This window comes from Aulonocara sp. 'chitande type north' Nkhata Bay, linkage group LG5, assembly GCF_057382095.1.
Source record: "Aulonocara sp. 'chitande type north' Nkhata Bay isolate Kocher_YH1m ecotype deep benthic linkage group LG5, A_spYH_male_GT1.1, whole genome shotgun sequence".
NCBI lineage: Eukaryota > Metazoa > Chordata > Actinopteri > Cichliformes > Cichlidae > Aulonocara > Aulonocara sp. 'chitande type north' Nkhata Bay.
The window spans coordinates 4,901,097-4,924,352 of NC_141348.1; the positions used below are offsets into that span (position 1 = coordinate 4,901,097).

General features: G+C 42.1%; 1 protein-coding gene across 24 annotated transcripts in view; it reads right to left on the reverse strand.

Annotated features, from left to right (window-relative positions):
- Nucleotides 1–400: 400 nt before the first annotated feature.
- The window catches only part of nfasca (neurofascin homolog (chicken) a), a 158,930-nt gene continuing 136,074 nt past the window's right edge, over nucleotides 401–23,256 (reverse strand). For 9 of the 24 annotated variants that reach the window (XM_086291077.1, XM_086291069.1, XM_086291073.1 and 6 more), the window contains 6 exons: nucleotides 22,650–22,772; nucleotides 17,548–17,694; nucleotides 15,010–15,138; nucleotides 13,347–13,382; nucleotides 12,719–12,788; nucleotides 401–5,459 (listed from right to left, as the gene is read on the reverse strand). In XM_086291077.1, the coding sequence (XP_086147203.1) occupies nucleotides 5,231–5,459; nucleotides 12,719–12,788; nucleotides 13,347–13,382; nucleotides 15,010–15,138; nucleotides 17,548–17,694; nucleotides 22,650–22,772 (734 nt within the window). In that variant the 3' untranslated portion in view covers nucleotides 401–5,230. Of the gene's footprint in view, nucleotides 5,460–8,135; nucleotides 11,764–12,718; nucleotides 12,789–13,346; nucleotides 13,399–15,009; nucleotides 15,139–17,547; nucleotides 17,695–22,649; nucleotides 22,773–23,256 lie in introns of those variants that run through there. The other 15 variants (XM_086291091.1, XM_086291087.1, XM_086291086.1 and 12 more) reach the window with 10 other exon arrangements.

Consider the following 23,256-nt stretch of genomic DNA (forward strand, 5'->3'; position numbering starts at 1 on the left):
CACACGTAGAAATGTTCCCGACTTTAAGCCTTTTTCAGCTTTTATAAAGGGAGAGCCAAACACAAAGTGCAAAGCAGTAAAATAGTTTTGGTTTTGTAACAGTTTGTAATGATGCACTTTTATTTCTGTGACATTGGTCAGTTTAACTTGAGACTTTGTTTTAGAGCCAGCCTCAAGAGGCCACCAGAGGAGCTAGCTTGGCCATCACCAGCTCTCCTAGAGGGAGCCTGTAAATGAAGACAAAGATTTTGGGTTATGTATCAGTAGAAACATGTGGTGTTTTCTACTATTAATATAATGAATTAGGATGAAATAATCAATTCTTCCATAGGAAAGTCTACTGCTTTAAATCTATGCTGCACAGAAGTACAGAAACAAGGATGACAACCAAGTCAGGAGGTAGAGAAAAGGAGATAGCTTTACTATAAAGAAGGCGCACTAGCAGAAGTTGCAACATGTCATCATACACGCATACATGGTGAATATATTTAAGCCATTTCCTGTAGAGTAGATGTACCTTACAAAAGCTGTTATGCTGCATGTAGAAGCAAGGTGTGAACACGCTGCTCTGATACACATGGTAAAAACAAGAAGATGCCAATATGACGCAGTTGTGAAAAATCCAGCTGGAAACGTGCACCAGTAAGTTCTGACACTTTGCAGCATTTTAAACTGAAGGAAAAGCAAAGGCTGTAAAAATACACATTGACTATTTTCATCCCCAATTAAAGGTGAGCTAAGATAATGTGAAGAGTGAAGAAAAAGAAGCTTGGTCTTTGTGCACCATAAACTGATGTGTAGACACACACGAAGCTTTGTATACCTTTGTTTTTTTGTTGTTGCCAGCATCCCTGCTGTGGTCCACCAGTGGAGGTTGGTGGATGGGCAGCAGCAGAGCGAGTAAGGAGTGGTGTGTGTGATGGTTTTTAGCAAAGATTTCCAGTTCCAGTGATACAATTCAGACCTGCTCTTCAACCAAATATTGCTCTTCCAGTGCTCTGTCTCACTGTCTGTGTCAGTTTCACAAGCAGCGTCCTGCTAGTCAACACAGTACAGCATGGGAGGAGTCATCCTGCTGATTAAAACTCAGAGGACACTGCTTTAACATTCAGGAGAGAGGACAGATGACTGGGACGTACTGTGAGAAATATAAGATCAGCAATGAGAAGGAAACTACTGGGCTCTGTTTTAGAGATGCTCAAACTCAAATTTCACTTTGGAGCCACAAGGTCTATCATAAGTAAAGTGGCCTTCTCCTCTGCAGACGTTAGCAGCAGGTGGTCTGGGTCAACTTCTAAACCCACTGTAGGAAGCAAATAAGCATGTGTTTCATGAAAATCCTCTACAACTGTTTTTAACCTGGCGCCCTGCTAAGCAGGTAACTTCAATCAATTTCAAGTGGCATTGTGCTACATCACAAGAAGGATAACTGTAGCTAACACTTGGATGTAGCACAGATGGGGATAGAGACAGCCTGGCAAAAACACTCAAGGTAAATTATTAAAAGAATACAAATATTCCCATCAAAGTCCAAAAACACATGCCCTGTTTCCATGGCAGATCTGTGTACTGATGAGAAGTGAAGAGGTGAGGGTGGGGCATGAAAACCAGAAGTGGGGGAGTCATATGTAGAAAAGAACCAGAAGGAGCATGTTTGGAGGCATGTCCCACTCCTGAAATTCAGATTCTTTATCTCCAATAGATGTGGATGCTGATCTGCCTGGCTTTGTGGTTGTCTGGTCTCGTTCAGTGTTTTTGCATACAGTATGCAGGCAAACATCTCACAGGAAGATTAAAGGCTTTCCCATTGCATGAAATGATTGAGGAGTTTTACTCCTTTAGTGTCCTTCACGTGTCCTTCAGTGTACACATGAAGTGTTGAGTTTGCTTTAACAAATCAAACTGACTGAATTAGAAAGGCTTGCCTCTTACTGCAGCCATTAGCAGGCAGCTCGTCCAACTCTGTATTGTATTAACACTGCCAAGGTTCATCTGTACAGTGCTCGAGAGAGAGCTGTCAACGGATTCTAGACAGAAGAGAACACGCCGTTTAAATGTTAGTTTTACCGAACGCTTAGTGTTGATTATATATCATCATGACAAACATCCCTTTGGTCTTTGTTACAGAGATCAAAACTAGTAAAACCGTTTCATTCTGCAGTGTAAGTGTATCAGCTGAGGATTGTGGAAGTGTTATTTTGATGTGGTCTGATATCACACTGTACCTGTTTGCTGTGGATCGTTTGAAACACGTCAGGTTTGGGGCTGCAGTTAATTGGCCGTCTCACACTAGGACACATTAAGAAAGAGGAAGTTCAGAAAATGAATGATTTTCCCCAGTTTAAGACTTCTTACCAAGGTTTTTGTGGATATGCAGATTTACAAGTTGACAAAGAGCACCTGAGAAGAGTTGTAATGGGGAACAAAGACCAACAAACAAAGTGGAATACATTACAGGGGTCAAAGTTGTTGACCCCTGTAATGAGACACATGTCATGCCTGTGTATCCAGCCTCTATCTGAGACAAGGAGGGGACCTCAGGAAATTCATGTTCTCAGGTCTTGTAGTAGTTTGTGTAACTCAGGTAGTACGCTGCAGGAGCTGTTACTTTGAACACAGTAGAATCGAACATGTTTCACAACACAAACCAAGCCATCACCTGAGAAGGCTTGCCACAGTCCGTATATGACAACGCAAAGGGATGACTCTTCCTCAGAGTGCAAAGATTAATCCAAGCTACATAACAAAGGTGCAGGACAGACTGCACCACTACAGCTGCTTGGTGGATGCAGATTTGTGACTCATTGGGCGGGTGGGGGTCAAGTCTTCAATATTTACAAAGGTAGGATTTTCTTTCAGGACTCTGATGTACAAAATAAATACCAAATAATCTGCAATAATGAACACACATCGATTCATTCTCAGAATGATGGAAAGGTTATGCTACTTAAGTCTGAACAACAACACAGAGTAACAGTAACACAGCATGAGTATAAGGATGGACAGAGACGTCGGTACAGCAGAAAACGTAGCTGCTAGAAAAATATGTTGAAGATACAGTTGTGTGTTGATGCCTCTCGCGATGAACAATAACTTTATTCTGTAGCCATCGGTAGTTTGGCTCAGTTGTACATAAAGATGAAGTGAATTAAATTAAGAACTAATATATTAATGCTTTCCACATCATGTAATAAATACCAAATAAATATTCCAAATGTCCGCCTGTTTGATGTAGCACTCAGGGGTTAATAGTAGCTTCAGTAACTGCAGCAGGAGTGAACCTCAAAAACATCAAATGAAGCGGATAACTTTCATTTGTGGCTGTGAATTGTACTTTTCATTCTTTAAATCATTTGTATCACGTAGCAGTGTTTTGTAATTATGTCTTTTTGGAGCGATAAGAAACGGATCAAGTTCATAAAGATCCAAAGAGGTCCCTCTGTGCAGGTGGGGTCAGGCTGCACAGAGTGCAGTGCACTTACCTCACTGATTAGGATGCACCTTATCTACATCATGTGATTGTTGGCCTTCGCTCGCCCATGTTGTAGCTTGCAATATAAAGCACCTCAAGGCAAAAAATAAAATAATTGAACGTATCTATGTGGACTCTTTCAGATCAACACGTGTGGCTGTTCCAGTAACAGTGAGTACTGGAGGTCATTGTATACAGTGTGTGGTACTGATGTCTGCACAGCCGGAGTGAAGCTGGACGCACAAAGGTTAGTGTGGACACGGCTTATGGATCATGACTTCTGGTGCTACATTCATGACCCAGGAGACAAAACGAAGATGCTAACCTGACACTCGCAGTGCTAAAGAGGGGCAGAAGAATATTTTCTTTCAGTTGAAATATGTCCCTGTGTGACCACCATACATTTGGCCTGGTTCTAAACCACACTTTCAAAACTGCCAGTTTACCTGATTGGATGTAACTCTTTAACAAAGTCAACAGAATTAAGGATCCTCACAGTTGTCCTGCAATATCAGAAGAATATTGATCCAGGACTGTGACTGACCAGTCAGCTTGTGCTTTGATGAGCTCATCCAATAACTGCAAGGTTGGCAGTTTGATCCACACCTCCTCGAGTTCACAGACTAAACTGTCTTTGGATAGCAGACTGGACATTTCCAGTGTCTTTCACGATTACGTTCACGGCAGGACACATTGAATTCAAACTTCTTCCTTTTGCAGTTTTTCCCACATTCTGATAACATGATGGCGATGATTCCCATATTAGTGTGGGAACCATTGTCCTCGAACCCTGTCAGCTAGACATGAATGTAGCACAAGCCCACATGCTAATTAGGGAATTCACTGTTTTTTAGTGCGCTGGTGTTTCTCGAGCAAACCTATCACATTTCTCTCGCACTAAGTTTATGACCATGCTTCAGAACAACGTTGGGTTTAATTAACCACATACTGTAACTGAGCACAAAGCATGAAACAGCTTTACCCAGCAAAAGCATTTTGAACAACTGCAACACAGGATAAGAGGGAACACCTGCAACAAAGTCCAAGGCAAACCACCTTGGGACTGAACCTGCTAAAAAGAAGCCCACAATGTGTACTTTTACTAACCAGATGGAACCAAAAATGGTATGAAGGAGGTGATAGTGCATAGATTTGCAGGGCACTAAAATGTGTGCCAGGACTTTATACAGCATTCGTTAAGTTTCACGGACTCCTCTATCAGCTGTGGAAAAACTAAAATCTTTCATTGCCTAAATATCAATATGATAAACATATCTGCCGGCATCCTATGGTTAGAAGCTGATATGTTACAGGATGTGGCCAGAGTGTGTATGTATATTTAACCTCTGTGACTACTTTACTTGGTTACGCAGAGGTATGCCGGGCACGGGGGAGGTTATCGGGAAGCAGAGCTGAGTCACAAACCAAAAAATCTCTAAAGAACGTTTGATGCCTCCCGAAGGCACACTTCAAGTCTGTGTGGGTAAAGGGCAGGCAGAGCGCAAAGGAAAACGAGCATCGTTCACTTTCTCCAGATGTGTCCATGGACCATATTGTTAGAACTGGAAAAATAAATTAAAGGCTTGTGGTCGCATCTTTTTCCACGTTACCTGCAGAGGAGAGCCTAGACAGTCTCCAGACTGGTGCCACTGCTGCTTTCACTGTGTGTAATGTGTTTCATATACTCATAGAATCATGTGTGTGGTTCTATCATAACAAATCAGAGAGTCCAAGTTCCCCGTGTGCGCTGTTGAGCCGCTATGCCAGCGAGTAGATGGCATTCACAGGCGAAGTGGCCTCGGAGCTCTCGTTGCCCTCCGTCTCGTCCTTGTCCTTCTTCACTGTGTATTGGCCGATGAAAGAACCGTCTTCGTTGAACTGCCCGTCTCCTCCCTCGCCGTAGTCCACCAGGCTGTCGTCGCTTTCCTTTACGTTGCCATCCAGTGAAGTCTGGCTGCCCTGCAGAGGCTTGTTGTCCTCGTCGCTGCTGCAGGGGCAATGAAACAGCAATGTTAGAAGCTCAAACGGCTCCAGGCTCTCACAATAGCATCAGGTGGACCTGTTTAGCTTCAGGACCCTGTAACACACTATAAGGGGAAAGTAAAGATGTAAAGAAGAGGCAAATGTTTTTTGTAAGTTTAATGTTTTTTGATGTTTCTCTTTATTTTTGGCAGATAAGTTGGCTGAATATCTTTTCCTCAAACAACTAGACCGGGTCTGTTTTAGAACATATACAGCACACATGCAGCACACTGCTATTATCTGAAGTTATCAATGTAGTTTGCAATTGTTGCCCAAAGGTCTGACAGTACAGCAATCCTTTGAGTTCTTAAGCTGCCAACTGTATCAGTGGGAGTATTGATTCAACCCATTTTGCTGCCATATATGCCCCTCTTAAAAAAACACTTACCCCATATTTGCACCAGGACTAAATTATTCACTAATGCTCTTTAAGCTTGCCTTCAACAAGTCCTTCACTAGAGGCATGTACAAAGAAGCCAGCATACACCACATCCATGTGTGAGAGCTTTGGAAACATCTTCTCTTCACATCTTAAATAATCAGGCCCCATCTTATCTCAATGACCTTGTAGTACCATATCAGCCTATTAGAGCTCTTCGCTCTCGCTCTGCAGGCCTACTTGTTGTTCCTAGAGTATTTAAAAGTAGAATGGGAGGCAGAGCCTTCAGTTTTCAGGCCCCTCTTCTGTGGAACCAGCTTCCAGTTTGGATTCAGGAGACAGACACTATCTCTACTTTCAAGATTAGGCTTCAAACTTTCCTTTTTGCTAAAGCATATAGTTAGGGCTGGACCAGGTGACCCTGAATCCTCCCTTAGTTATGCTGCAGTATGTGTTTATACACCTCTACTGCATTTAATCATTAGTTATTATTAATCTCTTGGTTTCTTCCACAATGTGTCTTTCGTCCTGCCCCCCTGTCCTCACCCCACCCCCTCCCTGAGGCTCTGCTTGAAGTTTCTTCCTGTTAAAATAGTTTTTCCTTCCCACGATGGTCACAGGGGGGCGTTGTCAGACTGTACGGTCTCAGCACCTAAAGGACCTTGACTTGAGTCTTGTGGTGATTTGGTGCTACATAAATAAAACTGAACTGAATTGTTCTTTCAGCTCCAATGCTGTTTCACAGTCTAAGAACAAGTGAAGAAGAAATATGGAAACTAAACTCAAATGTAGGAGCAGATTTTAAAGAAGCTCAGCAAGTACAAACACAGGACTGTGCAAGGGTCCTGAGCTGCCCCCATTTCTTTACACTTTGCTGGGAAAAATGGGAAATAGGTGTAGCAGTTTATTGAAACATGGAAAGATGACTGAAAAGTACACAATTACAGGGGAAAACAGAGTTGGTACAAACAAACACTAGTCAATGACCGCTTCCATTGTTCAGCACAGCCTGAACTCTGTTACCTAAGCCTTCTGTAGTCCTTAGTTGTTTAGTTGTTAGTCTTGTAGCGTTTAGTCGTCCTCAGGGATGGTTTCCCAGGCTTCTTGAAAGACACTGGAGAGTGCTCCTCTATCTGCCTTTGGTTCTGTCGAGATGATCCCACTCTACACAATTCATGCTGAAGTCCAGGAGAGACTAGTCCACCACTGATACTCTTCCACAGTGTCTATCCAGCTATGCTTTTACTGCAGTGGCCGTGTCTTTGGGCTCATTATGCAGAAAAATGAAGCTGTTGCCAATCAGATTCCAGATGTCACTGTGTAGTTGATTAAAATCTGAAAGTACTTCTCTGTGTTCATAATTCCATCATTTCTGGGAAGAGCCCATCACCACTGGCTGAAATACAGCCCTACACTGTGACAGAGCCTCTTGCATGTTTTACAGGCACCTGCTCACTGCTGCACATCTCTCTTGACTTCGTCCATACATATTAATGACAATTTCAGACAAAAATGTCAAAATTAGGCTCAGAAACCTGCTGCTTTTCAATCCAGGTCTTATGTAATCTGGCATATCTCAGCCTTTTCTCCCCATTTCCTTTCCTTAACAATGGTTTATTAGAAAAGTTACCTCCTGGTTGTGGCTCAAGGAGAGCAGGTCATCAACTAATGGGGAGGGTTAGTGGTTTAATCCCTGGCTGCTCCAGTCTGCATGTCAAATCGTGGCAACATACCAACCCCAGGTTGCTCTCTGATGTATTTTTTATCTAAATAAATAAATACACATATTAAACTTTAAAATAAAGACAGGATTTCATATTGGTTCTTTATCTCTTACATGTACAGAACACTGGTTGTCAACTAGGTGATGTTTTAAAACTTAAGACCAGTGGAAGAAAATCTAGTGGAAGCAAAATGTAAAGAAATAAGGGCTGGTTGAAGATGTATGATCCTACAGTAGGCCTCCTGTAGGATCATACAGCCTATTAATGCCCATACAACAATAACATTTTTGTAAGATTGTTTGCAGCCGAAAAAGAAAAAGGCTCAGCACTATCTGCTGCGTGAGGGAATCTGCAGGAAGGGTGGCACAGTGTTCACGAGCATTTCTTCATCAGTAGCATCTCTGCTCTGCAGCAGGCTGTGTAGTACAGAGCAGGGAGTAGCCGACTGCTTATGTAGCACTGAAAAGCCAAGGTCAACCCTGAAGATAAACCCCAAACAAGCTTCGTCGTGCAGGTCTCAGATAATGAGCTCTGGTCACACACACACACACACACACACACACACACACACACACACACACACACACACACACACACAATAATCCAGGCAGCATCTTCTCAGAAATAATTTGAAAACCCAAATAAACAAACATGTCCTTTAACTATGACACTGTGCATGCTAAAGTATTTAAAAATGAAATCTGGGCAGCATCTGTATTGCATGCTTGATTTCATCTCTGATGTCTCCTAACAGATTTTAACAGGCAGGAGAATTTCATGCATAGTTATACACAGCTGTACGCTAGCATTAACCTCGTTATTAAACCAGTAGCATGACAGAAGAAAAAAGAGTGCATTTGAAGGATGCAAAGGTAAGATGTTCTTATCTCCTTTTGTGTGTTCAGACGCTCACCCCAGAGGACACAATCTACACTCTCAGAACGGCCACGCTTTATACCAAAGGACATTTGCAATATATATATATATGTATATGTGTATATATGTGTGGATACATTTTAGCAAACAAAAACAAGCAAAAACTGAAAGAAAAAACATGACCAAAGCAAATTCAAGGCCAAAAAATAAAAACAAAAAATGAAGAAGCAGGAAGGAAAAAAGCAACACTTTCTGAGCTGAGAAGGAAAAGATGGTAGAAGATGATTATATAAGTATTTTTTATTCTGACAAGTTTGTGACCTGCTGAACAGATCAAACATGAATGTATACTGAGCGAAGTATCCAACGGCACAGTGACAGTTGTGTCATCCACACTACTGCTTGGCACAGTTTCTGGTGAAGACAGCCTTAGACCTTCAAACTAAATGATGACATGTTGGCTGAAGGGAAACCGACACGTCCTTATGTGTCAGTGGTACTTGATTAGGAAGCCTCTTCTCTTCAGAGGAACAAAGGAATGAATGTACTCAAAGTCTGCAGTGTAGAACAGAAGCGCAGGAAAAAGTAACAACATCGTTCTTTGACGTTCCCGCCACGCCCAAGCAGACGAGTGAAAATTATGCCTCGATCATGTTTTGGTGTCTTTTCTCTCTTTGCGTGTGATAAGTGCTGGTAATGGACAAACCAATACGACTATCTGTACGTCCATTTAGGCTGAGAGTAGTTTGATGTTTAAAGGCACACAGAAAGAAAACTTTAATGCTTACGCAGCCTCTTTGACAAAATGACAGGACTACAGAGTGCAGCGATTTGTGTTAAACAAAAAGTCAGAAAAATAAATACTCAAGTAAACCACAGTTACTTGAGTATTCTAAGGAAGTGTTTGTGCTTCGGTACTTCCCAGCTCTGTGAGAAGCGCCACTCCAAAAGCAAGCCCAACTTAACGACAGCAGAAACGAACATGCTTCTTCCAGCCGGGTTCAAAAGTGGTTTTGGCCTCGATTCCTGTTAATGGAAACTTTACTGGGGCGATTTTTCCAGTGTAAAGTGGGTGCCACATTGTCCAGTTCAGCATTTGTTTTTAATCAAATGAAGCATCATGCAGGCTACTTTCACCCACTGGTTAGGTTTAGGCACTGAAACCATCTGGTTCGATTCACCAAAAAGATGATAGTTTGTTTAAAATGGCAATCCTAACCTTTTATGTATTTAAAATATAAATACATACAACCAAATGAAACCAAATTCTTTATATTTGATATAAATGTTTTCTCAGTGAACACTGAGATCTGCTCTGTGAGGCCTGAAAGTGTACAGACCTCGTAGATTAGCAGTAAATTTAAAAGAGAACTTTTTATTTACTTAGCTGTGAGTTGGCATCTTTTTATTTAAAGAGAGGCTGTTTTAAATGTTGCTCTTTGCATGATAAAGACATGAATTAAGTGGTGGAGTGCTTGGATCTGTTGCCTTATACCGAGAAGGATATCAAACTGTGCATGTTCTCCTTGTGCCTGCATTCCTGGTTTGTTCCCACAGTCTAGAAAAACACATCTTAGGTTAGCTGGCGATTCTAAATCAGTCATGAATGTAAGGTAGATAAAATGAATGAGTGTAGTTCAATGTGGCTGCATGCTGGGCAAAGATAAGAAACCCAAAGAGCCTCCAATCCACAGGCAGATACGCCGTGTACAAAATCAAAAGTCGTTTGTTGTGCCTTGCTTTGTAGTGGACGCTTAGTTCCTGTTGCCTAGGTAACCTTCTCAATCGGTCACCATGGAGCGGAGCAACGTTTAGGAACAAACAGCAGCTTGACCACTGACTCTGGTCTCTGTCCACATGGAAAAGATATTTATAACTCTTATACAGTTTGTCTGTGTGAAACTTGTAAGAAAAGCACACAAGAGTGAAAACAGATATAAGATCCCTTGAAAAATGAGATAATGAAACTTGTATGTTTTGGATACTAAAACAATGTATGAAAGTAGTAAGAAAGTGGCCACTTTCATGAGTAAATCATAGAAGTTTTTACTATTTCTTTTCCATATGGGAAGTTACAAAGCTGTGAACCACTTCCTGTGTGGCACAGCAACACAACTAACAAAGGAAGTCAACCAACTAAGTACACACTCCAAGAGCGTGTGACCATGTGGACTGTCACAACGAAGCCCTGTAGCATGAAAGGCCTCTGTCGCCTCGGCTCATTTCTGGAAGCACTGCTCTCCAGCTACTGCTGCTAACAGGCAGCACTGTTCTTTTTAAAAACTGTGGGGACAATACCAGGAGACGTTTGGGACAAAGGACAGGCTCTTCTTGCAGAGAGGAAAATCTGCATTCCTAATTTATTTCTACTAAAATTTGAGATACCGCTAGAATCAGAGCTTTGTTGTGTTTTGGGCAAGAACAGCTGGTCATAACTGACGGAGCAAATACAAATTCTGTTTCCATTTTTTCCTGAATATTACATTAAATGCAGTCCAGATGGAGTGTTACTGCTCACATCATGGACTTAAACTGCACCCTCTTTGCAGGCTGACCCAAAAGCCAACAATGCAGGCATGTTGTCAAGTCTCCAAACATGCTACACCTTATCCTGTTCTTACCCCCACCCTCACACCGCTTACCCCTACATGCTCAGGCCAAAAGACTTTGCTGAAAACCAAAGTACCTGTTCTCGTTCTCGTTCCTGTCAGGGACAGATGACCCATTTCAGCATTGGGGGAGAGAGAGGGACAAGATGTGAGGAACCACATAAGACGGCAGGAAGGAAGGAAGGAAGGAAGGAAGGAAGGAAGACAAGTTCCACATTGTGCATGCATGGGTTAGTGTAAAAACACACAGCTGAATGGGCTGGACCCTGAGCTGTTCACTGACAGAAAACAGGTTCTGGAGGAGGAAACACATCATTAAGCACAGCATGCTGGGGTCAAACGCTCATTGCACCTCTCGAAGTTACCCTGAACACACAGTGTGAGTCAAAAAACAGCAGCTGTCATTCTAAGTACAAGCCCAGTTATGAACGTTATGTGGGACCCATTTGTGTGATTTAATGGACCCATTTAGGACCCGGGGTCACAAATGAAATTCTGATGTTAAAGTTGTGGTGATGAAAGTTAAGATGCCCTCTCACACAGCTCAGTTAGAACACGTCCACTTCAGATTTAGGAAGCAGGTTAAACTTAAAAGGTCTTTAGTCTAAAGGGACTGTTGGCAAATTAAGGGACAGGTTCATTCGTCATGAAGAAGAATGAGGCCACAGAGCTCAGTGGAACCTGGAAGGAGCAAAAGATGCAACTTACCACATGTCCTTGACATTACACAGAAGCCTTTACACAGTACATGGTATCGAGTTTGAATATATTTGTGTGCGCACTTCAGAGAGAAACACGGACGTGTTCCAAACTAGATAAAGGGTGTAGCTGGGTCAGGAGATCGTCTAACTCTGCTCCTTCAAAGAGTCGCGCACACCAGTCTGAATGTGCACACACTCCAACACACACTTTACTGCACTTGTGTTATTGCTGTTCCAGAAGTTTTACTCATAACTAGCTACACTTACAACCAAATTTCCCCTTGTGGGACAATTAAAGGATTATTCTATTCTATTCTATTCTATTCTATTCTAACCAACTACCAGCAAGGAGAATGTGCAAGAAAAATGTGCCAGACGTGGTCTGAACACTAACTTGTGTTTACAAGTTATTCACATGTATGTTGTTAGAATAGTGAGCAGCTTTATGTACACATCACGCTTCACTTCAAACACTCTAGTCTTAAGGATCAATCAGTCACAGAGTAGGAGGAGCCTCACCCTAACCCTGGCCTCAACAGAAAGGCGCTAACACGGAGCTAACCCCTGTGCATGCTGTTCCCCACAGAGCTCAGCTGTAGGTGTACTCAGACTGAACTCCCTTTAGAAACTGGCACCAACATTGGGCTGATGCTTTTACAGTAATAATTAAAGAAGCTGGACACAGCTGCCATTTCAATTCAAATGTTGAAAGACGTTTCATTTGGCTTTCCTCTAAGCAGCAGTGCTTCGTGGTCTTATAGTGTTTCTGGTTCAGTTCTTTATTGCTTAAATTTTAAACTCAGGCTATGTAACGTTGGTACATATGCAGGTTCATTACTGAAGGGGCTGCAGACCACCGTGACTGATAACTGCTGACGAGCTTTACATGAGCATATAACAGGAATAGTAATGCAGAACAAGCTATTTATACTTACTGGTAATCAAAGGATCCATCCTGGTCTTTTTGATCCACCGCGTCCAAGGGGAGATCTTTTTTATCTCGCACTGCCAAGGAAGACAACAAAGGTGTTAGGCTGCAGCTGTTCGAGTCAACAGATTTTCAGGGCTTTATGTTGAAAATACAATCATTTAGTTAGTCCCCATCTGCTGGTTTAGTTGCTTTCAGTTGTCACATACTAAGTTTACACTGTGTACTGTGTATAGAGTGTATGAACAACGAGTGTGGGCTCGTCCTATATGAAGCAGCTCACTCCAAGGCTTTGTTCAGTTGCTGCCAATTAAACAAGAATTCACATGTTCAGGTCATTTAGTGACATTTCTTCAGGCCGAGTGGAACATGGAACACAGAGCATTTATGTGAAGGGACAGTCAAGCCTGTTTTAGTAGCAGTTGCATTATGTTGGGTTTGCAGAGAGAGGATCAGGGCCACTGGGGAAAAGGTTTCTTTCTCTTTCCCAGTGGCCCTGATCCTCTTCAGTAGCTTTGTGAGTTGGTCAGATTTGTTAAAAACGTTTAGTTTTAGTTCCACATGCCTCACTGAAGTCAGTCTCTGTTATTGGTCACTGGTCTGTTATATTAGTTTGTCACGGAGTCAGCACCTACCCAGAGCCTTTGTGAAACAGCTCATGTAGCCACCACCTGGACATTACAAAAACTGTAAAACATTAACAATACTCTGATTTAAGTCATTCATGACCATTACGTTATAATACACAAAACAGCAATCCAGCTAAATGCTGTAAAACCTCGAAACCCTGATTTTAAATTCTGAGTTTTCCATCATCATATTTGTCATGTCTGTTTCCAACTTGTTCATGCACACAGCAGCTGGCTGTCCTCCCGGTACTGACTGATCAGCTGGAGTCAGGCTGCCTGCTGCGACTCTGGCTGCTAACAACAACAAGCTGTGCAAAGAGAAACCTACAAATCCCTCACAGCAGATATTCACCCCTCTTCATTTCCTCCTGTTCCCAAAGGTTTGTTGTTGTTCCTTTAAAACAAACGAGTTCTGTAAAGCTCAGTATTGAACCTCTAGGCGGGGCAGCCGTCTTCACAAAATTGGATGTAAGGAATCATCTTTATCATCATCTCTTGGTCAGAGTGAGAAACAAATGGAAAGCTGACCGCTCTTCCTCCATACTGCGCTGAAAGATATCTAAGAAGACTTCAGTCACCTCGTGTTGTCTTGTCCAGAGACCCCGTCTGAAACCACCCACCCATTTTCACTTATCAAAAGAAATATTTAAATAAAAAAGACCAGTGTGCTTTCCTTTCTTTAAAAAAGTGCATGACAATATTGATTCATGTTTTGATGTTGTCAAAGGTAAACACATGAGTTCACAGCGCAGTGTGCCACTCGCCCTTTGGTAAGCAGCTGTTCTTCCTCTCGTCATAGCTGCTTCAGTAAAACAATATTTATTTATACTTTAAGCCAATGAAGAGCACATATTTACAATCCACAGCAAAAGAAGATCAATCATGTATTGTTTTCTTATTTTCTACACACACGTGTCTGTTTGTATTACTCAGAAATCCCTTTGTGTTAGGACGGCACCAGCACAGAAACACAGGCCCAGCCACAGTCCTGGGAAAACAGACTGTATGTCAAAGCAGACAGCTTCACACCACACTGGCATTCCTTGAATTCAGTGGACAGACGGAAAAAGTCAAGGTGGTAGTTTAGTGGCCCATCAGGAAACAAGAGCACCTTCAACACGCTGAATGTTTGCATGAGATGCATCATCACCTGGTCACCAGAGGAGCTGCAAGAACAGACCTCTGCCTGGGTGCAGACACAGCAAAGTAAGACTAGCTTACATTCGCTCAGAGCAAAGATTCCTTTCAGGCTCACTGCTTGTTGTTTGTTGAAGGTTTGATTCACTACAATACACAGACCTGCTTCTTGAACCCAGATGCTTCAGAAAATGCTCTGCTGATGAAACCTCAACAACATCCTTCCACCCAGACGTGTAATGGCATGAGGCGTGGGAGATGGAATCAGTAACTAGCTCTAACTATGTCCTTGTAGCCACATATGACAGCACTGGCTAAAATACCCACGACTCTCAAGACCATTAAGACCATTGATCTTCTAAAAGGAAACTACCTGGATGAACTGTGACATTACTGACATATTCTTCCTCTCGGCATTAAAGAATATTCAGTCTCTGTGTGGCGCCACAAATTCAATAATCACTTCTTCCCACTGTCTGCACGATTTCACTCAAGAGAATAGACTTGCATAAGAATGCTGTGGGAAGCTTACCTGGGTACTTTCCTCCACGACTCCGCTTGATGAAACAGACGATGAGGAGGATCAGGATGATAAGGGCGATGGCGCACATCAATCCGATGAACCAGCCCTGCGTGGCTATGTCTACCTGGTCTATGTAGGCTGGAGTCGTGTCAGAGAGACAAACAAGACGAGACAGTGGACAAGAAAGAAGAACGCAAAGAGAGTTAGTATTTATCTGAGGAGGGTTAGGGTTAACCCCCTAACCCATCCCAGAGCGCTCAGCAGACGTCAACAGCTCAGAACCAATATGTCATCATTTCCCCAAAAACAGTGAGGATGATGCAGTGAACATGATCCTGTCCATGTCAAGTGATTGCCTAAAAATTCACACACTGTGTGATTTAATCTGAAAAATGTACTTTTTTCCCAACAAGTCAGGGACTTTGTTTCACAGCTGCCACAGTCACTGTGTAAGCCTGCATGAGGAGTTTCTCTGCTGGTTGACAAACTGTACCAACCGCCTACCAAGATCAGTCATTTTTACCGGTGCTTGATTTATCCCAGCTTCATGTTCATGTCCCATATTTGGGACTTGAGCTGACAGCTTGTTTTAGTCATTAGTCTTAACTCACCAGAAGGATACCGCACTGGTCAAAAGTTTTGGAACACCCTGATTTTTCCAGTAATTTATTGCAGTTCAAGTCATCCAAGTCCAACGAATAGATCGAAATGGTACAAAGGGAAGTGGTTAAAAACAAAGCTTACCCCAAACTGAAAACTAATGTGCACATACGAAAAGGCCTTTTTCAGGGACAACATGGGCTAACAGTTTAAATCTGTTCTGCAGCAATGGAGGCTGATCAAGCCTTGAAAGCTGCTGCTGGTACTTCCTACAGCTGTTCCAGCTTTTCTGGATTACTCCCCCCTCTGTCTGCACAAAGCAGTGCTGGGACACACTGATGTACTCTCGTGAGCATCAGCTGAACAGTACTCCAGAAAGTAGAGTGTTGCTACAAAATTTAACAATGGAAGAGACACAGACCATCATAACACTTATAAATGCAGGTCTGTCCTGCAGAGAGACAGTGAGTCCAGCTTCCTTCAGCCAAAGGCTCAGAAACTGTGACAGGAGGAGGTCTGCAGACCCAGAGACACGACTGAATCAGAGGACAAGTTTCTGAGAGTTAACAGCTGTGTGATGGCGGCTCACAGGACAACAGCTTCAAGCAGTTTAATCGTGGTCGTAGTGAGAAAGTCTCAGTTTCAGCTGTGAAGAGAAACTTCGAGCTGCAGGTTTGACAGGACGAGTTGCAGCAAGAAAGCCAGACGTCAGAATGAGACAAAGAGGCTCGTCTGGGCCATGAAACACCGACACTGGACTACTGAAGGGGCTGTTTTGGTGGATCCAAGGTCAGTGACTTGTACACAGTGAGAGGCCCCCTGAACCAAAACAGCTACCACAGCACCCTGCAGCCCCATCAACCACCCAAAACATAAGTGCCAGAGCTGTTTTCAGAGTGCAATGAGGCATTAAAATAGTGGTGTTCTAAAACTTTGGACCAGTAACATATATCTGCATATATATACAGATATATGTACTAGAGATGGACCGATCCGATATTACGTATCAGTCTGATACTGACCTAAATTACTGGATCGGATATCAGAGAAAAATAAAAAATGTAATCCGATCCATTAAATATCAAAAAAGCACCTCACAAAACTTGTGACAACGTGCAAGAAAGATGTTGAATCTATTTAATTATTCTTGAAAAATAATTGATTTCTGTGCATTTTTTTTCACACTGCATCAAATTAAAGTTGATTACGTCGATTAAGCATCATGAGGTGGGGGGTGGTTCCCTATTTTTGTTTTTGCTGGGAGTTGGAACCCTATTAGTTAGGTTGCTTAATATTTATGCTAAGTACTCTTTAAAATACCAGAATAGGAAGGATGGAGCAGGTTTAAGTTGATTAGATTGATCAGTGTTGCTGAACTGTGAAATATTTTGGGTGCAGTGCATTTTTTGCATACAGGTATAACAGAATAGCTTTAGTGTTGTTGTTTATTTAAACTTGAGTATGAACAAAATGCAGCAAGATATTAAAAAAACAGTTTTATTGATTAAAAACACACTATATCGGATTCATATCGGTATCGGCAGATATCCAAATTTATGATATCGGTATCGGACATAAAGAAGTGGTATCGTGCCATCTCTAATTTTTACACACACACAAGACAGAAGCAATAAATATATCTCTTTAAAGTCGAACTTTTTAGTTGGTTAAAAACACAGGGCCGTGAACTACCAGAAGTAAGCACACGATCTAAACTAACTTGTACTTCTTGTCATGTAGATTCCATTTCTAAAGACAAGCCCTCTAAATCTGAGGCATTTCAAATGTAGGTTTACTGCTGGGAAAAAACAAGACAGATATCAATTAAACAAACCGTGACAACCCGCCCTGCACTGACTTAGTCAGTGTAGATATTACTTGTGTCAAATACGTAGAGGAGCCCAGCTGGCTCCCATCCTTGCTCCACACGGCCAGGTGTGGTCTCACCTGCTTTGGTCTTAAAGGTGACAGATTTGCTGCTGACACTGTTGAATAGATGGGAGTAAACTCTCAGGTGATACACGACGCCTGGGATGAGATCCACCACATTAATGGGGGGCTGTTGACTCTTTACATCTTTCTTCGTCTTGTTACCTTGGAAACACAATTAAGAGGCCAATCACACTCCAGGGGTGTGGCCTTCGCTCCACTTTAAAACCGGGCATACAACAGTCTGCAGCATCACAGTGCTTTACAGGGAGACTGCTGTTGTCTGATAGCAGGGTGGCGGTGCTGAACTGAGGCTGATAGCAATGCTGCGACCACAGTGGCCATAAAGATTCACTCATCTCTTTAAATTAGTAAAACATATGGATTAAACAGTATGTATGCCTGGCCACAACACTTTATGAAATTCTCACTTCAGACAATATGTTCTGATTAATCTTACTGTTTTATGGCCCTCTGACTACTTTTTTCTTCAAGGTCAAGTTCCCTGCAGAATCCTGATCATTGCTAGTAGTGGAATAGTGAGGCACAAGGACCACTGTCTGTCAAGCAAAACCACTGGAATACAATCGGCTGAAAAGCATGTTTTAAAACATGTTCAGCACCGTCTTCTGTCAGTACACAACGTTGGTGCTGGTTACCATCAATAGATCTACTCTGCATTAGTTTATGTTCACAAACTAGCAACAAAACCAGTAACTCCGTGGGACATAAGCAGACCTTTGAAATTCTGCGGGGTTTGTCTGCATCGTTCTTTCACAGGAAAGCATTATCAAGATTATCAGGTAAGTTTATACAACTGCGATATTACATTTGTTTCAATGTCTGATACCCTCCATCTCTCTTCAAATAAGACATTTTTAATGTCAACAACACTTTTTACCTGGATAAAAGTCACTTTGCAGCAGCTACTTTACAATGGGAATGTTCTTTTTGGCTGTAAACTACTTGATATTCTTTCATAAAAGTTTAATTTCCAGAAATCATTCTTTTGAAAAATTCTGGAAATCACTTTCGGGCAGCGATCACTGGAAGCGAGTGTGGATCGGTATACTGACTACTTAAAGAAATGATGAACTGTATTGTCTCTATTAACTTCTTAAGGTGCCTCAACAAAAAAGAATAACATCTAAACTGGAAACTTTGTCCACAAGCTGTTGTATGTCCAGTTACATTATGTAGCAGTTCTCGCGTCGGCATATTTCCCCGAGACTTTGTGGAGGTTCCACACCCCTGGAGACTGGAGTACTCCTTCACCTACATTTAGGCGAAGGAGACTTTAACACGGAGGCTTTTTCTCCTTTGGATCGTGTTTTAATAAGAAACACAGTGAACTGTTTGATGTGCTTGGGAAAAAAAGAGCATATTTTATTATATAAAATAGCGCATATATTATATCATAATTTGCGAACACTTTATTTTCAAGCTAATTGTGCGGCTCGTTGCACCCGGCCTGTCGAGGAAAGGCTGCAGTATTGGGCTCAAGCTAGTTGGTCTCTCATCCAAACAGTCTTCATTTAAAAAGTACTTTGTAGCCCGAACAATGCAGGCAGATTTTCCCAAGTCAGTGCAGCTAGCCAAACAACAAAGAACCGCTGACTGCTTAAGTGATAAAGTGAAAGTGGACAGTATAGGCTTGATTTAAAACCCATTGTTGCAGCTAGGTGCAGAACAAAAGCGACCCCCTTAAACTGCTTTTATTGTCCCTGTTTTTCCCCAGGTTATTGGTTCTGTTACTAGTCAGCTAACAGCAAGTCTATTGACGGAAACCAAACAACCAACCCAGTGACACAAAGCTCCATACTGAGAGAAGATGCTACTAAACAGGATTTTAAAATGTAAGCACTTTGAGTTAAATCTATGTCAGGTGGCAAAACATTGCTCGTCTCAGTTAGACACCAGACCCCCTCCTATCTCTAAGGTCCAGGCAGAAAGCAGTGATGACAGCCTGCACGTTTTCAGCAGAAACACGTCTGTCATGCCAATGAGACACACTCTGAAGAGGCAGCATGAAGTGACATCATGCACCATGCTGTTAGCCACACAAAGTGAAAGTCATCCAACATGGGTGATTACCAAGCCATGCTACAGCAGTCCTCAAACCAGCCAAAGAAAGCACAGACACACAAAGAACATGCTGTTTGACAAAAGTCAGTGAAGTGTTATGAGAAAGGCTTTTTGTCATTTGTAAAATGATATCCATCTGCCACGTCTTTCTTTTGTGTATGTGGCTAAATAATTATCCTCATGACAGTCAGCCCTATTTGAAAACAGTGTATTTAAATGCTAGTTTATTGTTTTCAAGCAGCTGTAAAAAAATCAAAGTAACCCAATCCTTTTCCTAAACAATATATTCTCCACATTCTTTTTTTAAGTATAACAATCAAACATAAAAAGGCAGTTTGTGGCAGTTTTTGTGGCTAGCTCTGCCTGATACGTCCCTTAACTCTGGGGACAGGTTGTCCAGGGTTAGTAACCTGTTCGGGCAGTGTGTTGGGACGTGTTCGTGACCTGTAGCGACATGTAGCGGGGCCTTCTCGGTAGCCCTAACCCACCAGCATCAATAATGCACTCCTGTCGTAATGTCGTAAAGTCTATGACCTGACCTACATGCATTCTGTATTGAGTAGAGATAGTATCAATACAATTTCTTCAATGCATTTAAAACCCTGTTGGGATTTGTTTTCTTGTTTTCTTTCTTTCTTTGTTGTTTTTGTAACCGTATAAAGTAGAGTACAACAGCAGAACAGGAGAGACCCGAGGCGGCCGCCGAGCGGAGAGTCAGGTGAACTGAACTTCAAGTAAGAAGTTATGAGCTGAAGTCTATCTGGGTCAGATATAAACCAAGTTTAGGTGCAGTTTATTTTCGTTGTGCTGACTTTTTACAGTCAGAGAAAATATTACACCTTTCATATTGAGGTGAAAAGGAACCGTTTGTCCCGGACTTCAGCTACAATGGAAAAAGACACAAAGCTGGAGTTATTCTGTCTTTGCTGCACAGCTGCCTTCTTCTCCTCTCATTCTCCCCCCTCTCTCTCCTGTTGCTACTTCAGTCATGAAACTGATCAGTGATCAGCTGATTGGCTTTTCGCTCTTGTTTGTTTATCACCCACTTTGCGCCAGAAAGAGGAAACCAGCAGAGGGTTGATATGAATGAGTTGAAGTTATGAACTGTTTCTGAGAGACAAATAACACCAGGATCCTTTTCTAAGCAGCTGACAGCTGGTAACTGTGCAGAGGCGGGTCTAGCAAAGGGGGGCAGGTAGGGCATTAACAGGGAGAGGGGGGCACAAAGAAATACTTTTCTTTCTTATTCTCATTTAAACTGTCTCACTTTTATGATATAATTATCTGAATCTTACGACCAAAGTTTTAATCTGATGTCAAACGTATAGAAATCATACATATACCAACAAGACTGTGCATCACTGTCACAGCAGCGTTTGTTTTCATTCAAAGGCTTCATGGCTTTTCCTATAATACCTGGGGGGCCGGTCTCTAGTCAAAATGCCCGGGCCCATTTTTTGTCCCAGTCCAGCCCTGGTACTTCCTGTTTACTGTTGGGTTGTAGTTAGCGCTGGTTAGCTCCAGTAGCTAGCTAATTCTCAATTGGAAACAAACAAAAAAAACTTAATAAACGAAAAAAAATGTGGACTCTTTTGAAAGAGTCTTAATAAAATCAATAAACACACATTATAAACAGCTTTACTACTTTACACGAGTTCATCTTACTCTACAATAGGTTGGAAGAGGTTAAGATTTATTTATATCACTTACTATGTTTTTTGAAACATAGTAAGTAAACATCCCTGTTGTCTCAAAAATGAGAGAAGAAGCGTCTCCTTTGTCTCAGTCAACCTAAAAACAAACACACCCTGGCTGGACAGATCTCCCGTTAGGCCTGCTGTGGTTTATCTTATCAGGGTTACATACACTGTGTCCTCAAACATGACCTACCACGGATCAAGAGTCTGTATGAAAGAAAAGTCTAGATCTCACATCCTGACAGCCTGACAGTGCAGGGATGGGTGAGAGAAGTGGATAGCATCAGACCAATCACATCACTTCCTTTCCTCACACGCAGACATTAATAATTAAAATCTAGTACACAAACACATCTCCATCCTTTCTCTGCTCCAGACTTTATAGACTGGGCTGAGGCAAACAGCAGTAACTGAGATGTCTGATCAGAGCTACCCAATTTTGCTCTGTGAAAAGGTGGGATGATTAAAAGCCAGAGTACACAGCACTTCATACCAAGCAGGTGAGTATGGCAGCCTTGGTGAGCAACAAAGACACAGTTAAACAGCCGTTCAAAGAAAGCAGCCCATCCCAGCGCCGGGCCAACAAAAGCAACGCAAAGAAAGGCAACAGAACTCATAGATCCATGCACATGGTGCACTCAAACAGGCAGAACCAAAGAGTGAGAGGGAAAATAATTTTGCAGATGCTGCCTAAAAACGGCTCTCAGTTAACGTGTAACTGCGAAGTATATGGAACAAAATGTCATCTTTCATCTGAATATAATTACATTGAGATGTACCATTTCTGTTGTGACTAAAATCAATATTATGCTGATCTGGAAAACATTTTCAAGACTGCTACTGCACATCCAGATGTTTTCCTCTCATCCAGTCACATTAAAATCTAACTATAGATTGTGTTACTGCAGCTAAATGATATATTGTTAGGTCTTTTCAAGCTGATTACGTGTGAATTGTTAGCAAAAGAATGCACTTATAAAAAGCAAAAAGGAAGCCAATTTGAACCATCTGACCTCAAGCTTGCACACACAGTATCAAACAGACGTTTATGTTGACTACATCTATTTATTTCATTCTAATGTTCGGTTTGAAGATGCTTATGAGAACTTCAAACCTGGATCCGGGCTCCTCCTTGCCACCAGGCTGTAGTGTCCTGTATTCCCGTAATGTACAAATGGTGTGATAACATTTGGTTTTACCTGTTCAGCTCCACCTACACTCTGCACCTTGAAGCTCCGGTTTTACTTCACTATCCTTGTAGATCTACTCTGTAGTCAGAACATTTAGTTCACAGTTTATATCTCAGTAGCGCAGTTTGAGCTTGGTCTGATTTCTTACTGTCCAGAGTGAACTCTAGTACAAAATCGCTGCTGCTGGCCGGGAAGTTGTGCGTCCAGCTGACTTTAGCGTAGTTACTGTTAGGCTCCACCGTCAAATTCCAGATCTCTCGCCCAGAAGCCACTACACAAGGTAGGGTAGGTGGGGGGTGGGGTAGGGGACAAAGGGTTCAAAGTTGGAAGCAAGAGGCAGAGAGGGCACAGTTACAACAACCACACACAGGGCTCTGTTTGGACCCGTGCAGACTGCTAGCCTTGCACAAGTCTTCCTACAACAAAACAGACTCCATGCTTTGCTCAAAATCAAACTAAGAGCATTAAACTATATTCACCCCCCACCCAAATATATCTGCAGTTTTTTTAAGTTCATGAATGAATGAATTGTAATGTTTACTTCTGAGTTAGCGATTACCGTATTTTCACGACCATAAGGCGAACTTAAAAGTCTTAGATTTTCTTCAAAAAGTACGGCGCGCCCTATAGCGCAGTGCGCCCTGTGTGATGTAAGGAGGACGTAGTAGAGAACACCATGAGAACGCTAAAGGGTGAAGTGTGGGCGCAACCCTGAAAATGGCAAAGAGACACGCTTATGAAGCACAGTTTAAACT